Source organism: Mizuhopecten yessoensis, unplaced genomic scaffold (assembly GCF_002113885.1).
Source record: "Mizuhopecten yessoensis strain PY_sf001 unplaced genomic scaffold, ASM211388v2 scaffold11181, whole genome shotgun sequence".
In the NCBI taxonomy this organism is placed as follows: Eukaryota; Metazoa; Mollusca; class Bivalvia; order Pectinida; family Pectinidae; genus Mizuhopecten; species Mizuhopecten yessoensis.
Window position 1 is genome coordinate 1,265,149 of NW_018408920.1, and position 18,736 is coordinate 1,283,884.

The 18,736-nt window shown below is 35.7% G+C and overlaps 1 protein-coding gene across 1 annotated transcript in view; it reads left to right on the forward strand.

The window, feature by feature from the left end:
- Positions 1-18,733, forward strand: part of LOC110440401 — a 40,162-nt gene extending 21,429 nt beyond the window's left edge. The window contains exons 4-11 of the mRNA XM_021483455.1: positions 90-209; positions 758-928; positions 1,403-1,518; positions 3,068-3,191; positions 3,472-3,480; positions 7,595-7,762; positions 15,177-15,440; positions 16,513-18,733. Coding sequence (XP_021339130.1) covers positions 90-209; positions 758-928; positions 1,403-1,518; positions 3,068-3,191; positions 3,472-3,480; positions 7,595-7,762; positions 15,177-15,440; positions 16,513-16,877 — 1,337 coding nt within the window. The 3' untranslated portion in view covers positions 16,878-18,733. The remainder of the gene's footprint in view (positions 1-89; positions 210-757; positions 929-1,402; positions 1,519-3,067; positions 3,192-3,471; positions 3,481-7,594; positions 7,763-15,176; positions 15,441-16,512) is intronic.
- Positions 18,734-18,736: the final 3 nt, after the last annotated feature.

Below are 18,736 nucleotides of genomic sequence, written 5' to 3' on the forward strand. Positions count from 1 at the left end.
TTGCGATAGATGAACAAACTAAACGAGAAATCAAAACCGCTTCAGCAGCTAATCAAAACAAAGCGCAAAACAATTATATTTTGTTTCAGGTATGTTGCAGGACGCAGGCTACCAGAGAATAAGGTTTGTTGCCACAGGTACTACAGTGGACTCCTCTCTGGCCTGTACAGACCTCGGTAGTTCTGATTACTACCTCCTCATGGCAGATGGTAGGTCCAACCTTAACGTTGTTTCTCCAGATGCTGCTGACATTGTATACAAATGACTGCTAGTACTAGAACTGACAATCAGTTGTATGATAAATTCTAATTCATTTTGGCAAATTGTTATATTACCAAATCTAATAGGTGCAAGCACCTGTGTGTCTTACGTTATGCACTTATTCAGAGATCCGTATGCATGGCAATGAGACTGGATGAATCGGACGAAATATAAGCAAAATTCTACACTATGGTGCGCTAGTTCCGATATATGCATTGGTAGTAGCATGTAATTATGATCACATTAGGTCAAACAGTGCATTATGATATATGTATTGGTAATAACAGGTATTTATGATCACATTATGTCAAACAGTGCATTATGATCAATGTATTGGTAAAAACATGTAATTAGGATCACATTATGTCAAACAGTGCATTATGGTATATCAACCGCGACAATTTAAGTGGCTATTAAGTTTTGCTCCTACACTAAAACGAGTAAGCTAATGTTCCGAAGTGTCCCTGAAAGCCGATAAACTCCCTTTGATTCACAGGTCAGATATCAGCTGTAAAGGAACAGTGCCCGGATATATTCCTGGGAACATTTGGATTTTCCTTCAATGATTCCGACTGTACTAATAACACGGGTTCTCTGGACGTGTGCACTGACCTCAACACGATGACCTTCAACTATTCCGTGTGCAGCACTGTACAGGCTTACTCTAGTACGTAACATCAAAATTATACTAGTGGAATCGTGTACATTACTTTGGTTTCAGATGGAAAACTCCACAATACCGGATCATCCGTTTTATAGATACAGAAATATTTCATCCCAATGTTTATTGTTCCTTATTATAGGGGTACGTTTCTAGACGGTAAGGCCGAATTAGCAAGGTTTTAGTATGATATAGTCAGGTAGTTACATATGAATGTCTTGGTAAACTATCTTGGATTCAGCGACACCACTAGGTATCCTAATTATCTGACCTATTTAAACTGTATTTAACACTCAAAGCTGGTTTCATTATTTATAACCACTAATTTCTTTATCATTGCATGGATGAGTGTTCGATAAAAACATTAGGTTAATGATATCATAAGTATGCAAATGAGTGAAAATGTAGACGTCCCCTTTGGAATGGGGATAACCCCGGGGATCCAGCGTACTGTTTGTGACGCTTACGTTTGTTGTGTAGGTGGAGGGAGTCTGAACTGCCTGTATTCCAGCACGACTGGTGATGTTACCACCCTCAATGTATACAACCTGGATAGCACAACAGACGAAAGTACTACCTTCAGGTTTACATGTTATGTGAGTGTTTAACAGATGAAATATTTCATTCTCCACTTTAAAACAATGTCATGTATACAATTCACGAGCCTCACTATCCTATTATCGCTTCCATTCAAAGAAGGATTTTTATCAAATGTCACTTTTACACCGTTATTTTTGATAAAAAAAACCCACTACTTTAAATTTTAAAACCGTTTTCTTTAAAACCGTACACAAAAGATTTATAATTTTATACATTAAAGTGTGTTTACATATTGGCATTCAATCGAATGAATTGTTTGTAAAAACCAATATTCACGAGATAAAGGAATGTGTGTTATTCTTTATAGTCACAGTACGGCATTGTACTTATTCTTCGCCTGGCATCTATTATTGAAGGTTTTCGTGTTAAGTATCGGCCGCGAATTAAAATATTACGGGAACAATGATCCATGTACATGTATTGCATAAGACATACTCAAAGTTGCATGTCAGTTTTGATTGTAATTTCTTAAAGATAAAAAAAAATCCAATAAAAACTAGAATATAGCTACAAAGTGTCGACTCGTGTATTGTCCTATTTGTAGGAGAATCTGATATTAATGTGAACGAGATGTAGTTCGGAGATTCCTCGCTTATCGCTACAAAAGCAGTTTTGTTTCGTTCAACTTCCATTTTTATGTTTCATATCTCTCATTAAAATAACAAAAACAAAATGCTTTAGAAAATAAATTGAATCTTTATATTGTTTTACATCGGTGTTTGACATTGAATGAAAAACTCGTTTTTAAGAATATACATCACAGGCTATACTATCCAGCTTTAGAAAAACAAATAACATCTTAATTTCATTTTTTCCTAGACAGATGTCTCCTTGTTTATTTGAATCAACATTAATGCAAGTTAAAGATAATCCTATATCAAAAGCGTGTCGGTGCCCACTTATGGTCGTCGTAACTATTGGTTACCGACTGCTATATAAGAGAGGAGTATTGAAATTTATCTAGAAGAACGTAGTTCGACAAAGCCCTCTGTGTATCTCTATTCACTGTGAGTATTTAAAATACAAACGACGATTACCAGACTTTTATATAATGCTGCAAATAATAATACTAGCAGAAGGAAAGTATTACTAAGTGTAAGCACACTCTGTATTTTAGAGAAGAGCACGTTTCTTTTTGAAACAAAACTGTGTAGAATTTTGCAAACTATTTTGTGTTTTGCTACGGATTTGTGAACCATAACACAAACATCAAAATGTTTAAATAAAAAAACATGATCGATAAACAACTCATCTTCGAAGAAAGCAGAAACCTGTTTGCAATCATGTGAAATGTTTTGAGGGTCTCTATAAAATCTTTTCCTTGTTCACCTTTTGCCTTAGCATAATCGATTTTGTTTTCTGTTTATGCTTTCGTTGGCACTTTGGTTTTCTCTTGTCACTGCAAACGATGTTTAAGATAACCTTGCCGTAGGGAATATTCAAAATAGAAAAAGACATGTGGGCAAAATCTGGTCTCGAAATATACCATAACATGACTGTGTTCAGTACAGTTCAGTGTAAACAATGTTAATTATATTTGAGCAGGTGATCGAGCAGACATCTGGGTCTAGTAATGTGTATGCTACCCAGTACCCCAAGGACTGTCACGTTAACCAGACGTCCACGTACGTGCCCGGCCCCGGGGCTAACCTCACAATGCTTGCCAGTGGTGAGTGAATATTCTTAAACATGCCTATCGTTTATTCATTCAAATATTAATACATGTTATTTTGTTAAATACAGTTGACTTACAATTATATATATAACTTTAGAAGGCAATATCTTCTTATGTCTTAACCATAAATATTAAGTCTATTCAGGTGAAAATATATTATATATTTATTTCATTTATAATAAATACAAATATATATAGCAATACATACATTGGATATCACTCCAAAATTTGTTAAATGCTTTATAATAATTACCTTCTATTTCTTGCTTTTCAGTTACTTGTGGTAAGTAAACAACCGTAGTTTTCGTTAGTTGTCATGGTGGAATATCTGTACAAAGTATATACAGTCTCATAAGTCAGAAGCGATTGGTTGTTCAATATGTATTTTAAAAAGTAAGAATATAATCTCATATTGCAATGCCATATGTTAATTGACATATTTGCATTAAAATAAAATATATACTTACCTAGCAAGCTTCTAACTCACTTCCTATGTATTGTAGCTATATGAATTCGTAACATTCTTTCCCCCGCCTGTTACAGCTACTTTTCCGATTTTAGGGGAAATGTAGGTATGGAGGCGAATTTTACCCAAGGGTGAATAATTTGAGACAGAGTCAAGGCTTGTCGAAGTTCTGAGCCACAAAACTGGAGTTAAATTTCCATATCTTCCATACCTTGTGTCTCCAACATGTGGCCCAGGAATTGGCTTAAAACCGACTAAGGCATTGCGAATACGAACATCACGAAAATACTGTGACGATTGTTATTTTCTGTGGTATTTTTATGAATTTAGCTGTAACATTTTTTTCCGCAAAAACAAAACAATCTGCAAAAGCAGTTCGGAAATTAATCTATCTTTACCTAGAACTATTCACGATAAAGAGTCGAATCTGCGAAAGCTACATCTGTTTGCAAGGATATAATTCGCGTTTCACTCAGCATGTATAAGATCAATATCATGCGAAAATGTAACAAAAGCAAAAGTGTGTAAACGCTTATCCAATGTTTCTTACTGATCTCACACTTATCAACTGTTACTAGCTGATCTCACACTTATCAACTGTTACTAGGTGAGCTCACACTTATCAACTATTACTACCTGATCTCTCACTTATCAAACGTTTGTAACTAATCTCACACTTATCAACCTTTTCTAGCTGATCTCCCACTTATCAACTGTTACTATCTGATCTCACTCTTATCAAAAGCTTCTAGCTGATCTCACACTCACCAAACGTTTCTAGCTGAACTCACACTTATCAAATGTTTCTAGCTGATCTCCCACTTATCAACTGTTACTAGGTGAGCTCACACTTATCAACTTTTACTACCTGATCTCTCACTTATCAACTGTTACTAACTGATCTCACACATATCAAACGTTTCTAATTGGTCTTGTATTTCTCAACTGTTACTAGCGGATCTCACACTTATCACCTGTTACTAGCTGATCGCACACTTATCAAACGTTTGTAACTGATCTCACACATATCAAACGTTTCTAACTAATCTCACACTTATCAACTTTTACTACCTGATCTCTCACTTATCAAACGTTTGTAACTGATCTCACGCTTATCAACCGTTTCTGGCTGATCTCACACTTAACAAACGTTTCTAGCTTATCTCACACTTATCAGCCGTTTCTAGCTGATCTCACACTTATCAAATGTTTCTAGCTGATCTCACACTTATCAAACGTTTCTAGCTGATCTCACACTTATCAAACGTTTCTAACTGATCTCACACTTATCAACTGTTACTAGCTGATCTCACACTTATCAAACGTTTCTAGCTGATCTTACACTTATCAACTGTTTCTAGCTGATCTCACACTTATCAAACGTTTCTAACTGATATCACACTTCTTATAATTTTCAATGTTATTGTTGCGTCAAGTTGTAACAGTATTCAGTGCTCTGCAATGGTCTCGAACCTTTCCTTTGTTTTCCATACAGTATATAACTTTATATACGCTGTCTAATATGATAATGTTATTTTGTTCATTACGAATGGGTAGTCAAACCTGTATTCAGTGGTATGTTAGGGAAGCCCATAAAGTGGTATGTTAGGGAAGCCCATAAAGTGGTATGTTAGGGAGCCCATAAAGTGGTTTGTTAGGGAAGCCCATAAAATAGTATGCTAGGGAAGCCCATAAAGTGGTATGTTAGGGAATCCCATAAAGTGGTATGTTAGGGAAGCCCATAAAGTGGTATGTTAGGGTATGTTAGGAAAATCCATGAAGTGGTATGTTAGGGAAGCCCATAAAGTGGTATGTTAGGGAAGCCCATAATGTGGTATGTTAGGGAAGCCCAAAAAGTGGTATGTTAGGGAAGCCCATTAAGTGGTATGTTAGGGAAGCCCATAAAGTGGTATGTTAGGGAAGCCCACAAAGTGGTATGTTAGGGAAACCCACAAAGTGGTATGTTAGGGAAACCCTTAAAGTGGTATGTTAGGGAAGCCCATAAAGAGGTATGTTAGGGAAGCCCATAAAGTGGTATGTTAGGGAAGCCCATAGCGTGGTATGTTAGGAAAGCCCATAAACTGGTATGTTAGGGAAGCCCATAAAGTAGTATGTTAGGGAAGCCCATAAAGTGGTATGTTAGGGAAGCCCATAAACTGGTATGTTAGGGAAACCCATAAAGTGGTATGTTAGGGAAACCCATAAAGTGGTATGCGTTTGTAGATGGTCTCTTAACACAGGTTCAAATAACACAGACGCGGTATATCTCGTATAAATAGCACACAACTCCAAAGGTTTAGAATGACCACCAGAATAACCGTAAAAAACCCTCCACATTCATAGGGTTATCAGACAACAACTGCTTGTGAGTTTCATGATCTTTGGTTTAAGTCAATGTAATCTATATCATACACAAACAAAAATAACACATATAAAGCATTGTTCAGTAGCATCACTTACATTGTATATGAATATATTTTGAAAGAATAATTTTACCAGAAATGGTCTACACCGGAAAATTTCAAATATACTATAATTCAATTACTTAAGAAAAAAAACTAATTTCAGTATTACTATTATCCTGATCAATACCATACCAAACTAATTTCTTGATAGAAGTACTTGTATGATAGTTATTTTCTTTCCCAGATCCCTCAATTACGAACTTCTCCAAATCCTAGATAGAAAAACAGCCATGTCTACTCTCTGTGACTGCACTCTCTTTCCTGACCACAACGCGCCAAAACTAAAAACACTAAAACAATTAACACACTCAAAATAGACAGAAAATTAGACCCAGCAAATAGGTTTAAACACATCGCGTGACTCTTACAAAATATCTCCCGAGTTCGCGATGCGGAAGCCTTGTTTCCACTACATATGGATTCGTTACATAATAAAACACACAATGTCAAAATGTGATAATTTCACATTTATAAGCTCTGTATGAATTGTTTTTCCTCAGATAATAAGTATGTGCAATTGGATTAAATGCTATAATGGACAGGAGTTCAGCAACTTGCAAACCTTGTCCTAAGATTTTTTGTAGAGACCTGATGAAATATTACATTTTACGTCACACAAAAGAGTCACTAGATATGGACACAGTTTTACCAAGATGTTAAACTTCATTCTTGCGATGGTTAAATTATCCATACAAAAAACAGTGCATTACTTTTGTTATGTGTTTAGTATTGTACTGACATATGTGTTGATAAAATTTGTAATTCATAATGACATCTTACGCCACTTTAACTGATTTTGCCTGCAGTAACACCGATTCCAAAAGAAATCTCAAATGCGAATTCAGATTTCTCGCAAATAGGTATATAAAAATACATGTATGGACAATGTTCGATCTGTTTACGACAAAATAAAGACCCCTCACTCTGTGACACTGCCAACATATAGCCTCAGCTCATCTGGTATTCATATTGGCTATAAATGTCATGACCCACATGCAGCTATAAAATGATAATATAATAATAATGATAGCCATTTATTTAGTGCTATATTCTGCTGAAGCTAGTAGCTCTAGAGCGCTTTATAATATAAAGGACATGTAAAGTAAAAATATACATACACATGTTTGTATAAAATACATATAAATACTTCAAAGGATAAAATAGATATCATTATTTTGACGTCATAATTGTAACTTTGGATACCACTGACCCTCCTTTGAAAATGATTCATACACTTGCGCGCACCAAATGCCGAATTTTGATTGAAAACGGCAAATATATATAATAGTGAGCTGCTTTCAGTTGGCATTTGTATGAATACCAACTGATAGGAGACGAATTCAACATAAAGTGCTAATTTGGGACATGGAATTGTTTAAGTTCCATTTAGCATTCACATTGACTATGAATGCCAACTGAAAGCAGTTCAATTGAAGAACGTAATTAACTTTTCTTTTCCGTTTCAGTTCCTACTTCGACGACGGAAGCAACATCTGTGTCACAAGCAAGCCTGTTCGCTGGTGTCGCTGCTGGGTTATTTGTGCTGCTTTTGCTTGTGTTACTCATAGTTTGCTTCTACTGCTACAAGAAGAAGAGCAAGATCCAACCAGCGGGGATGGCTCCAATCGATACAGGTATGCGTCTGATTGACGAAAAACCCTCCAAAGATCCTTCCAAAACTGGAGTTAAACCCAAAGATCCTAAACCAATATTGCCCGGTATGGCTGAGGAAAGTAAAATCCCCACTGACACTACTTGTTTAGATCGGGAGGCTACAGGAGCCGAGAGCGTTGTTACAGCAGTTCCTCTCCGTGCCTCTGTCGAAAACACAGCGAAGCTTCTGCACGATGCAGTAGATATCGAGGTCAATTCTCAAAGAAACAGGTTACCTCCCTTAGAAGAAACAAGAAGAAATGAGCTTCTCCTGGAGGATGCTGATAAAGATGCAAAGCCCAAAACACCAAGGACACCACCAAAATTGCCACTTTCTTTGCCAGTACAATAGAAACATTAACGGTTAATCAAATGAACGTTTCTAATTCTTCTAATATCTTTCTATGCACTTGTCTTTTCTTCCCGTGAATAGGGGAAATTAGTTAAATAAGAAAAGATGAATACAGCTTGTATAGTAAGTGAGTTTGTTTATACAGTTGTATTGGGTAATCAAATAAGTATAATTTCATATATTATTACTCTTCATCTAAGCCCTTCCTGTGTGGATATCCTTCCAAGAAGAGCAAACCAGTCCGTTACCCTACCAACCTGACAAACCGCTGTAACCCTTGTGCCTATGCACCCAGACCTACCAAAACCGACAACCTTTTTATCCCGTTTTTTTAATTGCACGCAACATTTGACACAACACTGAATTTATCTTCCGTACCTTTCCTATACGCCTGGAAACCCCATCTTCAACTCGTCTTTTTGGAATCAAATTTGACTGTCAGACGTACTCGGTATTGATGGAAACCACTACACCAGTAGTCATCGTCTGAGTAGGAGACACAATTATTTATTAAATATTCGTCTCAAGATTATTTCCCGACGTTTTCCGACATCCGCTCCTCCACGTAGCCTCCTAAACGTTTAATGCCCTACGTCGTTCCACCTCGTCAGCGCAACCATACATAAATTGTCGTTCTCTCTAACAAGCACGTCCTAGTCCGGGTTTGTTCTTCAGGTTGACCTCTTTTTTGTGTGTATTTTATATTTACAGTATTTCTGTAATTTATCAGGGTAATGTTAATCACCACATTTTAATGTAAAACTGTTGAGCAGACTTACAGAAATTATAATACAGCATTATATATTTTTGACATTGCTTCGACTATGAAAAACAATTTGATATCTAAGACTGAAAGGTTGATCGCAAATTATCTTTAAGTCTAGTGTCTCGTTTAAAATACCACCGTGTTATGAGATATAGTGTTACTTCTTACTTTCATAAAATCTTAATTCTTGAAATATGCTTTCTTGTTTTCTGTATTATTTTTCTTTATACGGAAAATTACGTTATATCAGATGACCTTCATTTGGCCCCGTCCTTGAATCGGCTCTTCACTTTTATTATCAGAGCCCGGCGATCTACACCCGGACACAACCTGCTATGAAACACCGGAATCTACAACTGAACCCGTTGAAACTGCTAAGGATGATTTTGGATTTTTACAGGACACAAAGTTGAATGTCATTGCTGTGAAAAAACAAAATCACCAAACAGCCGATGCAAGCATGTCCTTAAAAGGGAAGAAAGACGGTATTTTGCAACAACTCAAGCGCAATGATCGTCAATCCTCTATACGTTTTACTGTCTCTAATCTAAAGAAGAAGCATGTAACTAAGAAAACAAACACCGAATCGAAACCAAAACCGACTACGAAGCCGACTCTTCCAAAGAAAAGGCTTCCATGGCCTGCTTTGTTTTTACCCCCAGATAATGATACAAGAAAAGAAACTGAACGAGAGAAAAAGGAAAAACTGTCAACTGAATCCTCAAAAGTTACGCAAGTGTCCCGAGAAAATATGAAGGACACGGAAAATGAACAAAGAAATTCTCCCGATATTCTCCAGCAGAAAATTACTAGCAAACCTCCTGAGCTTAATCTGTCAACATCATCCAAAATCAATACGCAGGAAAATACGACTGATATGCAATACGAGGTAGTGTCTCAAGACTCTGTTATAGGATTTGCAGAAGAAAATGTTGAGAAAACAGAACAAACGAATCCTCCCGATATTTCTCAAAATGACGCTTCAAACAATGAAACTGAGAGGATTAAAGATGACCTAAGCGAAAAGGAGCTAAAAGTAATAAAAAACTTGTCACCTGAATCCCAAGACAATACGCATGAAGAATCGAGGGTAGTTGAATACGAGAATACAATCGTTAACAATGTTTGTAAAAATGAGATGATTACTGATGAGCAAGAAGACAAAAACGTTGTCCACAATACCACTGAACAAGAAGAATCAATAGTGTTCAAGACATCTATCAAAGAAGAATGCGAACAAGTTGTCATGGAAATAGCAGTTGAAACGAAGGACGATAGCCTTAACAAGAACAATACAACTTCTGATCTTATAAGAAAGGAAAGTGTGGCAGATAGTGGTGTTTATAGTAATTCCAGCTCGGCCGAACCGAATGCTGATATTGAAACAGTTCCACCTGGTCACATTGAAGACACTTCTTTAGAAAGCAAGACAAATGATGTGCATATAACAACTATTAAAGGTACGGTGGAAAGTGTCAAATTCGATTTGACGGCCATCCACGATAAAACCACAAAATACAAAGATTCAATGATTAAACCAACTGAAAAATCTTCTGTTATGGAGATTACAAATAAACCTGACGACAACAATGATACACAAAGTGTGTCTGGCAAGAAATCCCCTGTGTGTGTTCAGTCAGACAACGAAAAGAAAGATCCTATTCTTGATGGAATAAACAAAAAAAGGAATGTGTATGTTGATATGGCAGATAGTGGTGTTTATAGTAATTCCAGCTCGGCCGAACCGAATGCTGATATTGAAACAGTTCCACCTGGTCACATTGAAGACACTTCTTTAGGAAGCAAGACAAATGATGTGCATATAACAACTATTGCAGGTACGGTGGAAAGTGTCAAAATCGTTTTGACGGCTATCCACGATAAAACCACAAAATACAAAGATTCAATGATTAAACCAACTGAAAAATCTTCTGTTATGGAGATTACAAATAAACCTGACGACAACAATGATACACACAGTGTGTCTGGCAAGAAATCCCCTGTGTGTGTTCAGTCATACAACGAAAAGAAAGATCCTATTCTTGATGGAATAAACAAAAAAAGGAATGTTTATGTTGATATGCTTAACGATGTAATGACTACGGACGGAAGCGATTCAAAATTAAAATCTCCTCGAATAGAACCCGATCCGATACGACCGCATAATATGGCAGACGATATGAAAAAAGACGATGTCGTTACCGCTCGTCACGTGAGGTTGACACAAAAAGATGAGATGACAACAGTTGAAGAAACGGAATTTCCAATGTATCGAGAAAGAATGATAGATAAGGTCACGAACCTAGAAAGAGAGAGGTCACATTATTCTATTGAGAGAAATATATTGCCATCAATTGGTAAACAAAGCTATATAGATAAATCTGATAAAAAGGACAGAAAAAAACAAATGAAGGAAAACAAATTTCATAACCGAAAATGGAGAATGGAGAATGGAAACTCATTGAAAAAGAAGGAACATCAACCAACGGAGAAACGTGATGACGATAGGACTGAACTAGTTACAACTGTATCTGATGAGAAACTTGTTTCACAGCTATCATTTTCTAACAAGATTGTGAATGACATACTACCCAAGTTAGTACGGGCACCTCAAACAGATAATGAAGAAACGAAAGACAAACAAGTACTTCTTACCTACACCGATATGGCACGAACACTCACAAACCACGAACGAAAGTCTGGATCAAAGACAAAAAAGAAAAAGTTTTCATTTTTACCAAGCATAACAAACGCATCAATGTTTGCAGATGAGTTTGAAAATAAGGACGGCAAAACTATGTCGTGTAAGAAAGATTCATCAAAAATGTTAATTAATCTAGGGCAAGATGCGGAAGAACATAAAACAGAGGAAAACGTCAAATTAGAAGCATGTTATATTACTCCGTCTATTCAAGAAACTGTTGTAAAGGAAACAAAGGATGAGGCGCCTCCCACTAAATTACCAGACACTGTCAACAAAACAAAACCAACAAAACTGAAACGAGTCAATCGTAAGCCAAAGGGGCTTTCACTTCCTAATCTTATGGGAGGACAAAGACATTCAGCCCCTGAATTCAGATTACCTGTATTGTCATCAGATAGCATTGCAGTGCCTCGGAGGCCAGGATCGTTTAAGGATAACACACATACACTGACTGTTCCACCTCAGGAAAACCTTGCTTTAGTGCAAGGATACGCAGAGGCAGCCTGGGTAGGAAAAGAGAGTACAAGCAAGTCAAAGAAAAGCAACAAAGACAAAAAGCCAGGAAATGTTACAGTAAAGCAAAAGGAAAAACAAAAATCTAAAAAGATGTCAAAAGTCAGTGAAAAACCAAAGAGGAAAAGGAAGAAGAAGCAAAACGTAGATGCAGTCGAAGACGATGAGGAAGTTGACACCACTAAATTCTTCAATGACAAAGAGCGAGCTGGAAAAGTTCGTCCTGGTGATAAGAATGACATACAGGGGTTGATACTACGTATACGGGAGAATACAATGCCGGATTTTGGTTTCCAAAACAATTATAGTGATGAAAGTCCGGACGACTGATTCCATTATCTTATTAATGGAATGTTATATCTACAATCAAAGAAACGGTTTGTTTGTGATTAATGCGTATCATACAATGTGCCTCCCTTTATCTTATTGGATAATCTGTACATTGTAGAAGACATAGTGATAGGTAAGATACAAGTATCAGAAACAGTCAGGGGTAATACCTATACTTACAAGTATTGAAAAACAGTCCGGTGGAATACAAAAAATTACAAGTATTAAAAACAGTCAGGGGGAATACATGAACTTACACGTATCAGTAACAGTCCGGGGGAATACACGTTACTTACACGTATCAGTAACAGTCAATGGTAATACATTTTTTTCTGACTATATCTGTCCTTTTAAAAAGAGACGCTACACTTTTGTCAACGTGCGTATATATATATATAATCACCTGGAAGAGATGGAAGTACTAAAGACTCGTTGTTGAGAATTTTTCTGTATATATATATATATAGGTCTCATAAGTAATAACGACAGTATGATTCTATATTGGCACTGGATCCGAACAAACAAATGCTGGATCACCATTGCACTGCAACATATGCTTAATCATAATTTACGTGTAAGAAATATCAGTAACTAGGGGTACATGATATCATTTGTGCTCCGTCATATTGTTTACATCCCGTTTTATCTACTTATTGTCAAATAGTTATTATGAAATATTGCCATAGTGTGTTCATATTCAGGATTTATAGAAACAGCAACTGGAAAAAGCATAGTTTTCTGATTTTGTATAAATATCGCGCAAATTATCTAATGCCATATCTATATTTGTCACTGAAAGTTCAAAGTTTAACGATGGTCATATCTTACTGCGAAAGTAAGTAGTTCAATGATGAACTGAACAAACTGTATCGGTTTGAACCTGATACAAGTACGAGTGTAAATAATAGTGATAGTAGGTAGGTTTGAACATGATTCAAGTAAGAGTGTAAATAATAGTGATAGTAGGTAGGTTTGAACATGATACAAGTACGAGTGTAAATAATAGTGATAGTAGGTAGGTTATGTAAATATAGCATAGCATTTGGTATCTGTTTTATTGAGACAATATCAGAGGTTTAATTGATTACCAACTGTCATCTCTTCAATATATTTATTTCCAATGGCTACACTTTCAGTAACACGTACGATATGTTCCTTAGCTTACATACAATAACAACCACCACACACACGTTGTCTCTCATGATAACAGTCATGTCACCTCGCATATTGAATAACTTATTGCAAAGCTCTCTAGTTGGGCAGTATTTCGTTGTGTCTATGGCTGTGCAAAGAAATGCATTGAATAAAATATGAAATAAATAATAAAAAGGAAAAAGCATCTTGAAGTTGTTGTTTTTAGGGTATTTTAATCGAACACGGGGTTGTTGAATCCAAATTTATGTCCCGAAAGACAATTGGTAAGTTATTGCTTTTATCCTTTGATGTCTTCCTCCTCTATTATCTAACATTATTCAAACGCATTTCTTGCCGTTTAAACTCAATTTACTGTTTCCTCGCCCGATGTTTTACGCCAAACCTTACCGATTCGACAGAAGCCGTTCTGTGCTTGGACTGAATCTTACTTATATTAATAAGTCCGTTTCCAGTTTTTATGAAACCGTTGCAAATTCCACAAAACCCTTTCTGCCCCTCCTCTGTCCTTGCACTAAATCTTGCTGCTATTTAGCCCAAGTCGAAGGTTTTACGCCAAACCTTATAAATTCCACAGAACCTGTTCTGAAGAGATACATTAAACATTGGAAATGCTTTAATAAACCATTGTCTTTGATTTTTACCTTTGCAGATTCCTGTTTTTTTATTTCGTTTTTATCAGAGTGCATTGTCCCCTTCATCTGCAATCATAATTTTCCCCAAAAGTCTACCATGGATCCATATCATTATACATTTCGTGTCTTCTTGTACCAATGGTGGGTATATAAGTTTTCAGTTTGAGCCTTTTCTAAAACAAAATCCTCTATGCTAACCCTCCACATTCTGACATATTTGATACGTGTCCCTCCAATGGGATTATATAAGGTACTATGAATACATATCATGAACAAGGAAAAGACCTGTTCCTGTTTGCGGCAGTTTAAGTATTGGACTGTGTTAGTGAGTAACACAGACCATATAAAGCTTCAAATATGTATTTCCTTTAGTAATATAAACAGACACACGTTTTATGTTGAAACGATTTGAATGTATTTGAATATTTGGTCCCATATTTCTTACGATTTCTAAAAACTCTATATCGTTATACTTCCTCATTGTACATTACGAGTCAGTTCTATCCTCAATATTCCGTCTGATCTGACCATGTGTGATTTCCTTGAGTTTATGTGTGTTTAGTTTTATCAAGTTCATCGATACTGTGCTTTAGCTATTTTGACATGTCAGGTTTTTATTTTAGCAGTGCTACTGTTGACATCTTCCATTGAATAATAACAGCTGATACTCAAATCACATATAAATTAAATATCCTATTATGTACATCCGTATTAAAAAATATGTTATAACTACTAATTAATTTCACGACTATTCAATGAATATGATAAATCTAAAATCCAGAGTCTAGTATCTACAATTGATATACTCAACAACTACAGGTATTTGGGAAAGTATTTTTATTTAGGGTATTCTCCATTATGAAATTATTATATATATTCTATTATTGTTATATACCTTGTACTGGTGTATTTTTCAACATTTTCACTTTTTTTTTATATTTAGCCATGCCATATCAGAAGGAAAAGGAAGATTTGGGGGATTTAGAGCTGGAGGAAGCCCACTCGGAAGTACCTCCGCGTTCTACAGAGGCGGAGCCACCAACGGCAATAGGTCATTCGAGGAAAGATGACAACACGGATGGACCAAGGGGTGCGCTTGAAAGACAAATGTCTAAAGAAATCACCATACACTTCAGAGACCTGAAAGAGCTAGAATTGATGAAGGAGAGAGCCAAGATGCAGACCCTAGTAGATGAATGCCCTATAAGTATGTTTAAAACTAAAACTAAAGCACATATCTTTTTTTAAATAATTCGGTGATCTCCTGAAAAACACAAGATTTAGCCGTGTTATCATTTCCGTTGTTACTTTTTTTCATGAAAATAAGAAGTATGTTTTTCATCTAATATTTTGCAGGTTTGCTTTTTCAGATTATTTATGTACGGCATTCGTTTCAATATAGTAAACTGCGAAAACAACATATTAGTAAAATACATATATATATAAGTAAAGTAAATACGCAAGCAGATTCGATGAGAATAAGCTGAGAAACATGTCTGTATAATGTTTAAGTCCACGTTGCTATGGAACCAAGAAATTAGATTAAACGGATTGTTTTATTTTTGGTATCCACGAAACGATCTAAAAATCTTCAAACCACGAAAGTTTGTACCACAAAACGATCTGAATAAATAAATAAATAAATAAATATACAACATTTGATATATCGCCCTATCTAGCTGGCATAAGCCACTCTAAAGCGCTATACGGACATAGATATACAATTTTATACAGTCATTGCAATTAGCATATATATATTAATCAATACAATATTGAGGAATTCGCAGGAGCTGCCTTATCAGGCGCTAACTACTAGTCCTAGCTTCAAATCTCGAAAGTTTGTACCACAAAACAATCTGAATAGCTTCAAATCACGAAAGTTTGTCCCACAAAATAACGAACCCAGGATAATTTCGTGTTATAAAATATTACAAAATCACACAGGACCATAACAGAATTCGAACCCCGTACCTCATACATACTGTCGCTCTAACCAACCGAAGATCAAGGGTAATTCCCTGGCCCTGTCGACGTCGCACTAAAGTTAAGCGAACTAAGAGGAGGTTACTCTACAAAATAATGGTATATGGTATATGTTAACACTGTAGACTTCGATCAAAGATTTTGTGCAAGTGTGATGTTTTTATTAGATTAACATGTGTTTTGTGGCGACTCGACGATCTGTTTTAAATAACGTATGGCTTGTAAAAATTCGGAACAGCTGTAGTAAACATCAGGTGGCAGTATGGTATAATTCAAAATGTGTCTGTCTCTTACAGCAAAAGAGAAAGATCACCATTGGACGCCAACCTTTGACGGATCAGTCCGGCCAAGGCTAGAGCTGACCTATGTGGAACCAACCGATTACAAAGATGTAGTCAATCAGCTACATCCGAACGGCAATGTAGCGAACGGTCACGTGACTCATGGGCAACCCAGTGGCATTGCTATGCACACGCCCAGTAACAATCTGATGACGCAGCCAGTGTTCGAACAGGATGAAGATGAATATGAATCTGAGGATGATGACAACCTTTTCATTTCTCCATCTGATACAAACGCCGGAACGGAAACGAAATCCAAACCCAAGAAAAAGAAGAAAAAGAAAAAGAAGAAACATGTTCAAATTAAGGATAACAAATAACCTAAGATATAAAAACTAAATTATGTACTGTACCGGGTACCTATCTGAACGATAATTGATTTTCGTATTCAGGATAGTTCATGGTTCGGCTCCAAAGTACTACCTGCGCAAATTACTCGAGTGCGGTGTTGATACGTGATTATATACAATGCACGTTCGTGAACGTAAATAAAGCTATAGATGAAATACGTTTACTATGCATCGGTGCATCAAGAATGTTAACAATTAAAAGGTATCAGCTCAATGAGCTATCTCTTCATACAAGTGTGGTGGTGTTTGTATTGTAAAATAATTACCAATACTAACAGGTATATCTGCATTAAATTAATTGATATTGTTCTCGCATGTTAAATTCAAACTTAGTATTCAGAAATAATCAAAATTGTCATATTATCATAAACTGTTATTTAGAAAAAACGTTTCGTTTTAGAATGTTTGCATATTTGTCCGTTTAATACTAGTATTGCCGTGGCTCTACCTTTTTCTAAATTATGGAGAGAATATCACTTGTTCGTTGAGAAATATCATATTTATCCGTTAATATTTTCATGAGTGTGAAACCAAGTCAAAAATATTAATCACATGAATTAAGATTTTAATTGTACTGGTTCATCAAGAAACCAGAACGAGTCTATGTGTTACATTTTCTTCAAAGGACAATCATGTTACTGAGGTACACTCATCGTCAATGTCACGTCAAATGACACGGTCCAATTTATCATAACGTCACAAGAGGTTACTCTCAAAGGTATATCATAGCAGTGAACGGTGTTCTCTGACTGGCCAATTCACTATTCAACTTTATTTTCATCATAAAATTGTTATTTCGTAGATGCGAAGGTAACAGATTATGTTTATATTCTGTAACTTGTGTAGTATTGTGAAGCGAATAATAGCATGTCGTTATCCTCAGTATACTTGTTTCATTCCTTTACATGTAGATAAGACTCATGTGGAATATGTATTACGACTATTATGTCGTTATCCTAAGTATATTTGTTTCATTCCTTTACATGTAGATAAGACTCATGTGGAACATGTATTACGACTATTATGTCGTGCTGTATTATCATTACCAACAAAAGTAGTACTGTCAAATTAGAACGTCTGCAAAGGAGAGAAGCCCAAACTGTTTTGAACTGTTGTCTTCCACACGTTCCTGTAACAAACAAAAGAATTGTATACAACCAAGCAATTCATATGTACAAGAAAAACTAGTTCTTCTTGTTTTAAACAAACATATTTAGAAAATCTTTTAGATATCGCAGACCACCTACATGGAATCTTTTACCAAGTCCTATTAAAAATTGTTCCTAACTTTTAGAATTCAAGAGATCTGCAAAGCAATTTTAAATTTAGCTTTAATTTGGATGTAAAAACTTTCTAGTATATATGTGAAACGACATTATTGTGACGTCTTAAAATGCGGTGATGTCATTATAGTCCAGGTCAAAGAGGAAAATGGCGGCATTTTTCCGTTGTTTTATACTTGTGATATGATGTGTTATTTCACCTAGGCATATACAATTCTCAAATTCGTTCCTGCTATATCCAGTTTTTTTTTTTATAAATTTACCGAAGTTCTATCCATTCAAGTCAAACGAAAAGTTAAATTTGAAATTCCCGAGAGTGTTGTACAATGTACTTTCTTATAAAATAATGCCATTACTGTTGTAGTTTATTCATATTCACTTCTGCATATTGTTTTATATTTCCAAATAGGAAACAGATCTGAAATTATAAAGTGGTTATCTGCCACGCTTAAAACAATTCCAAAGCTCAATTCATGTTTTGGTCATACTTGTTTTCATTTGGTATATTCAATGTAACATGTAATTAACTTGATATTAAAAATATAA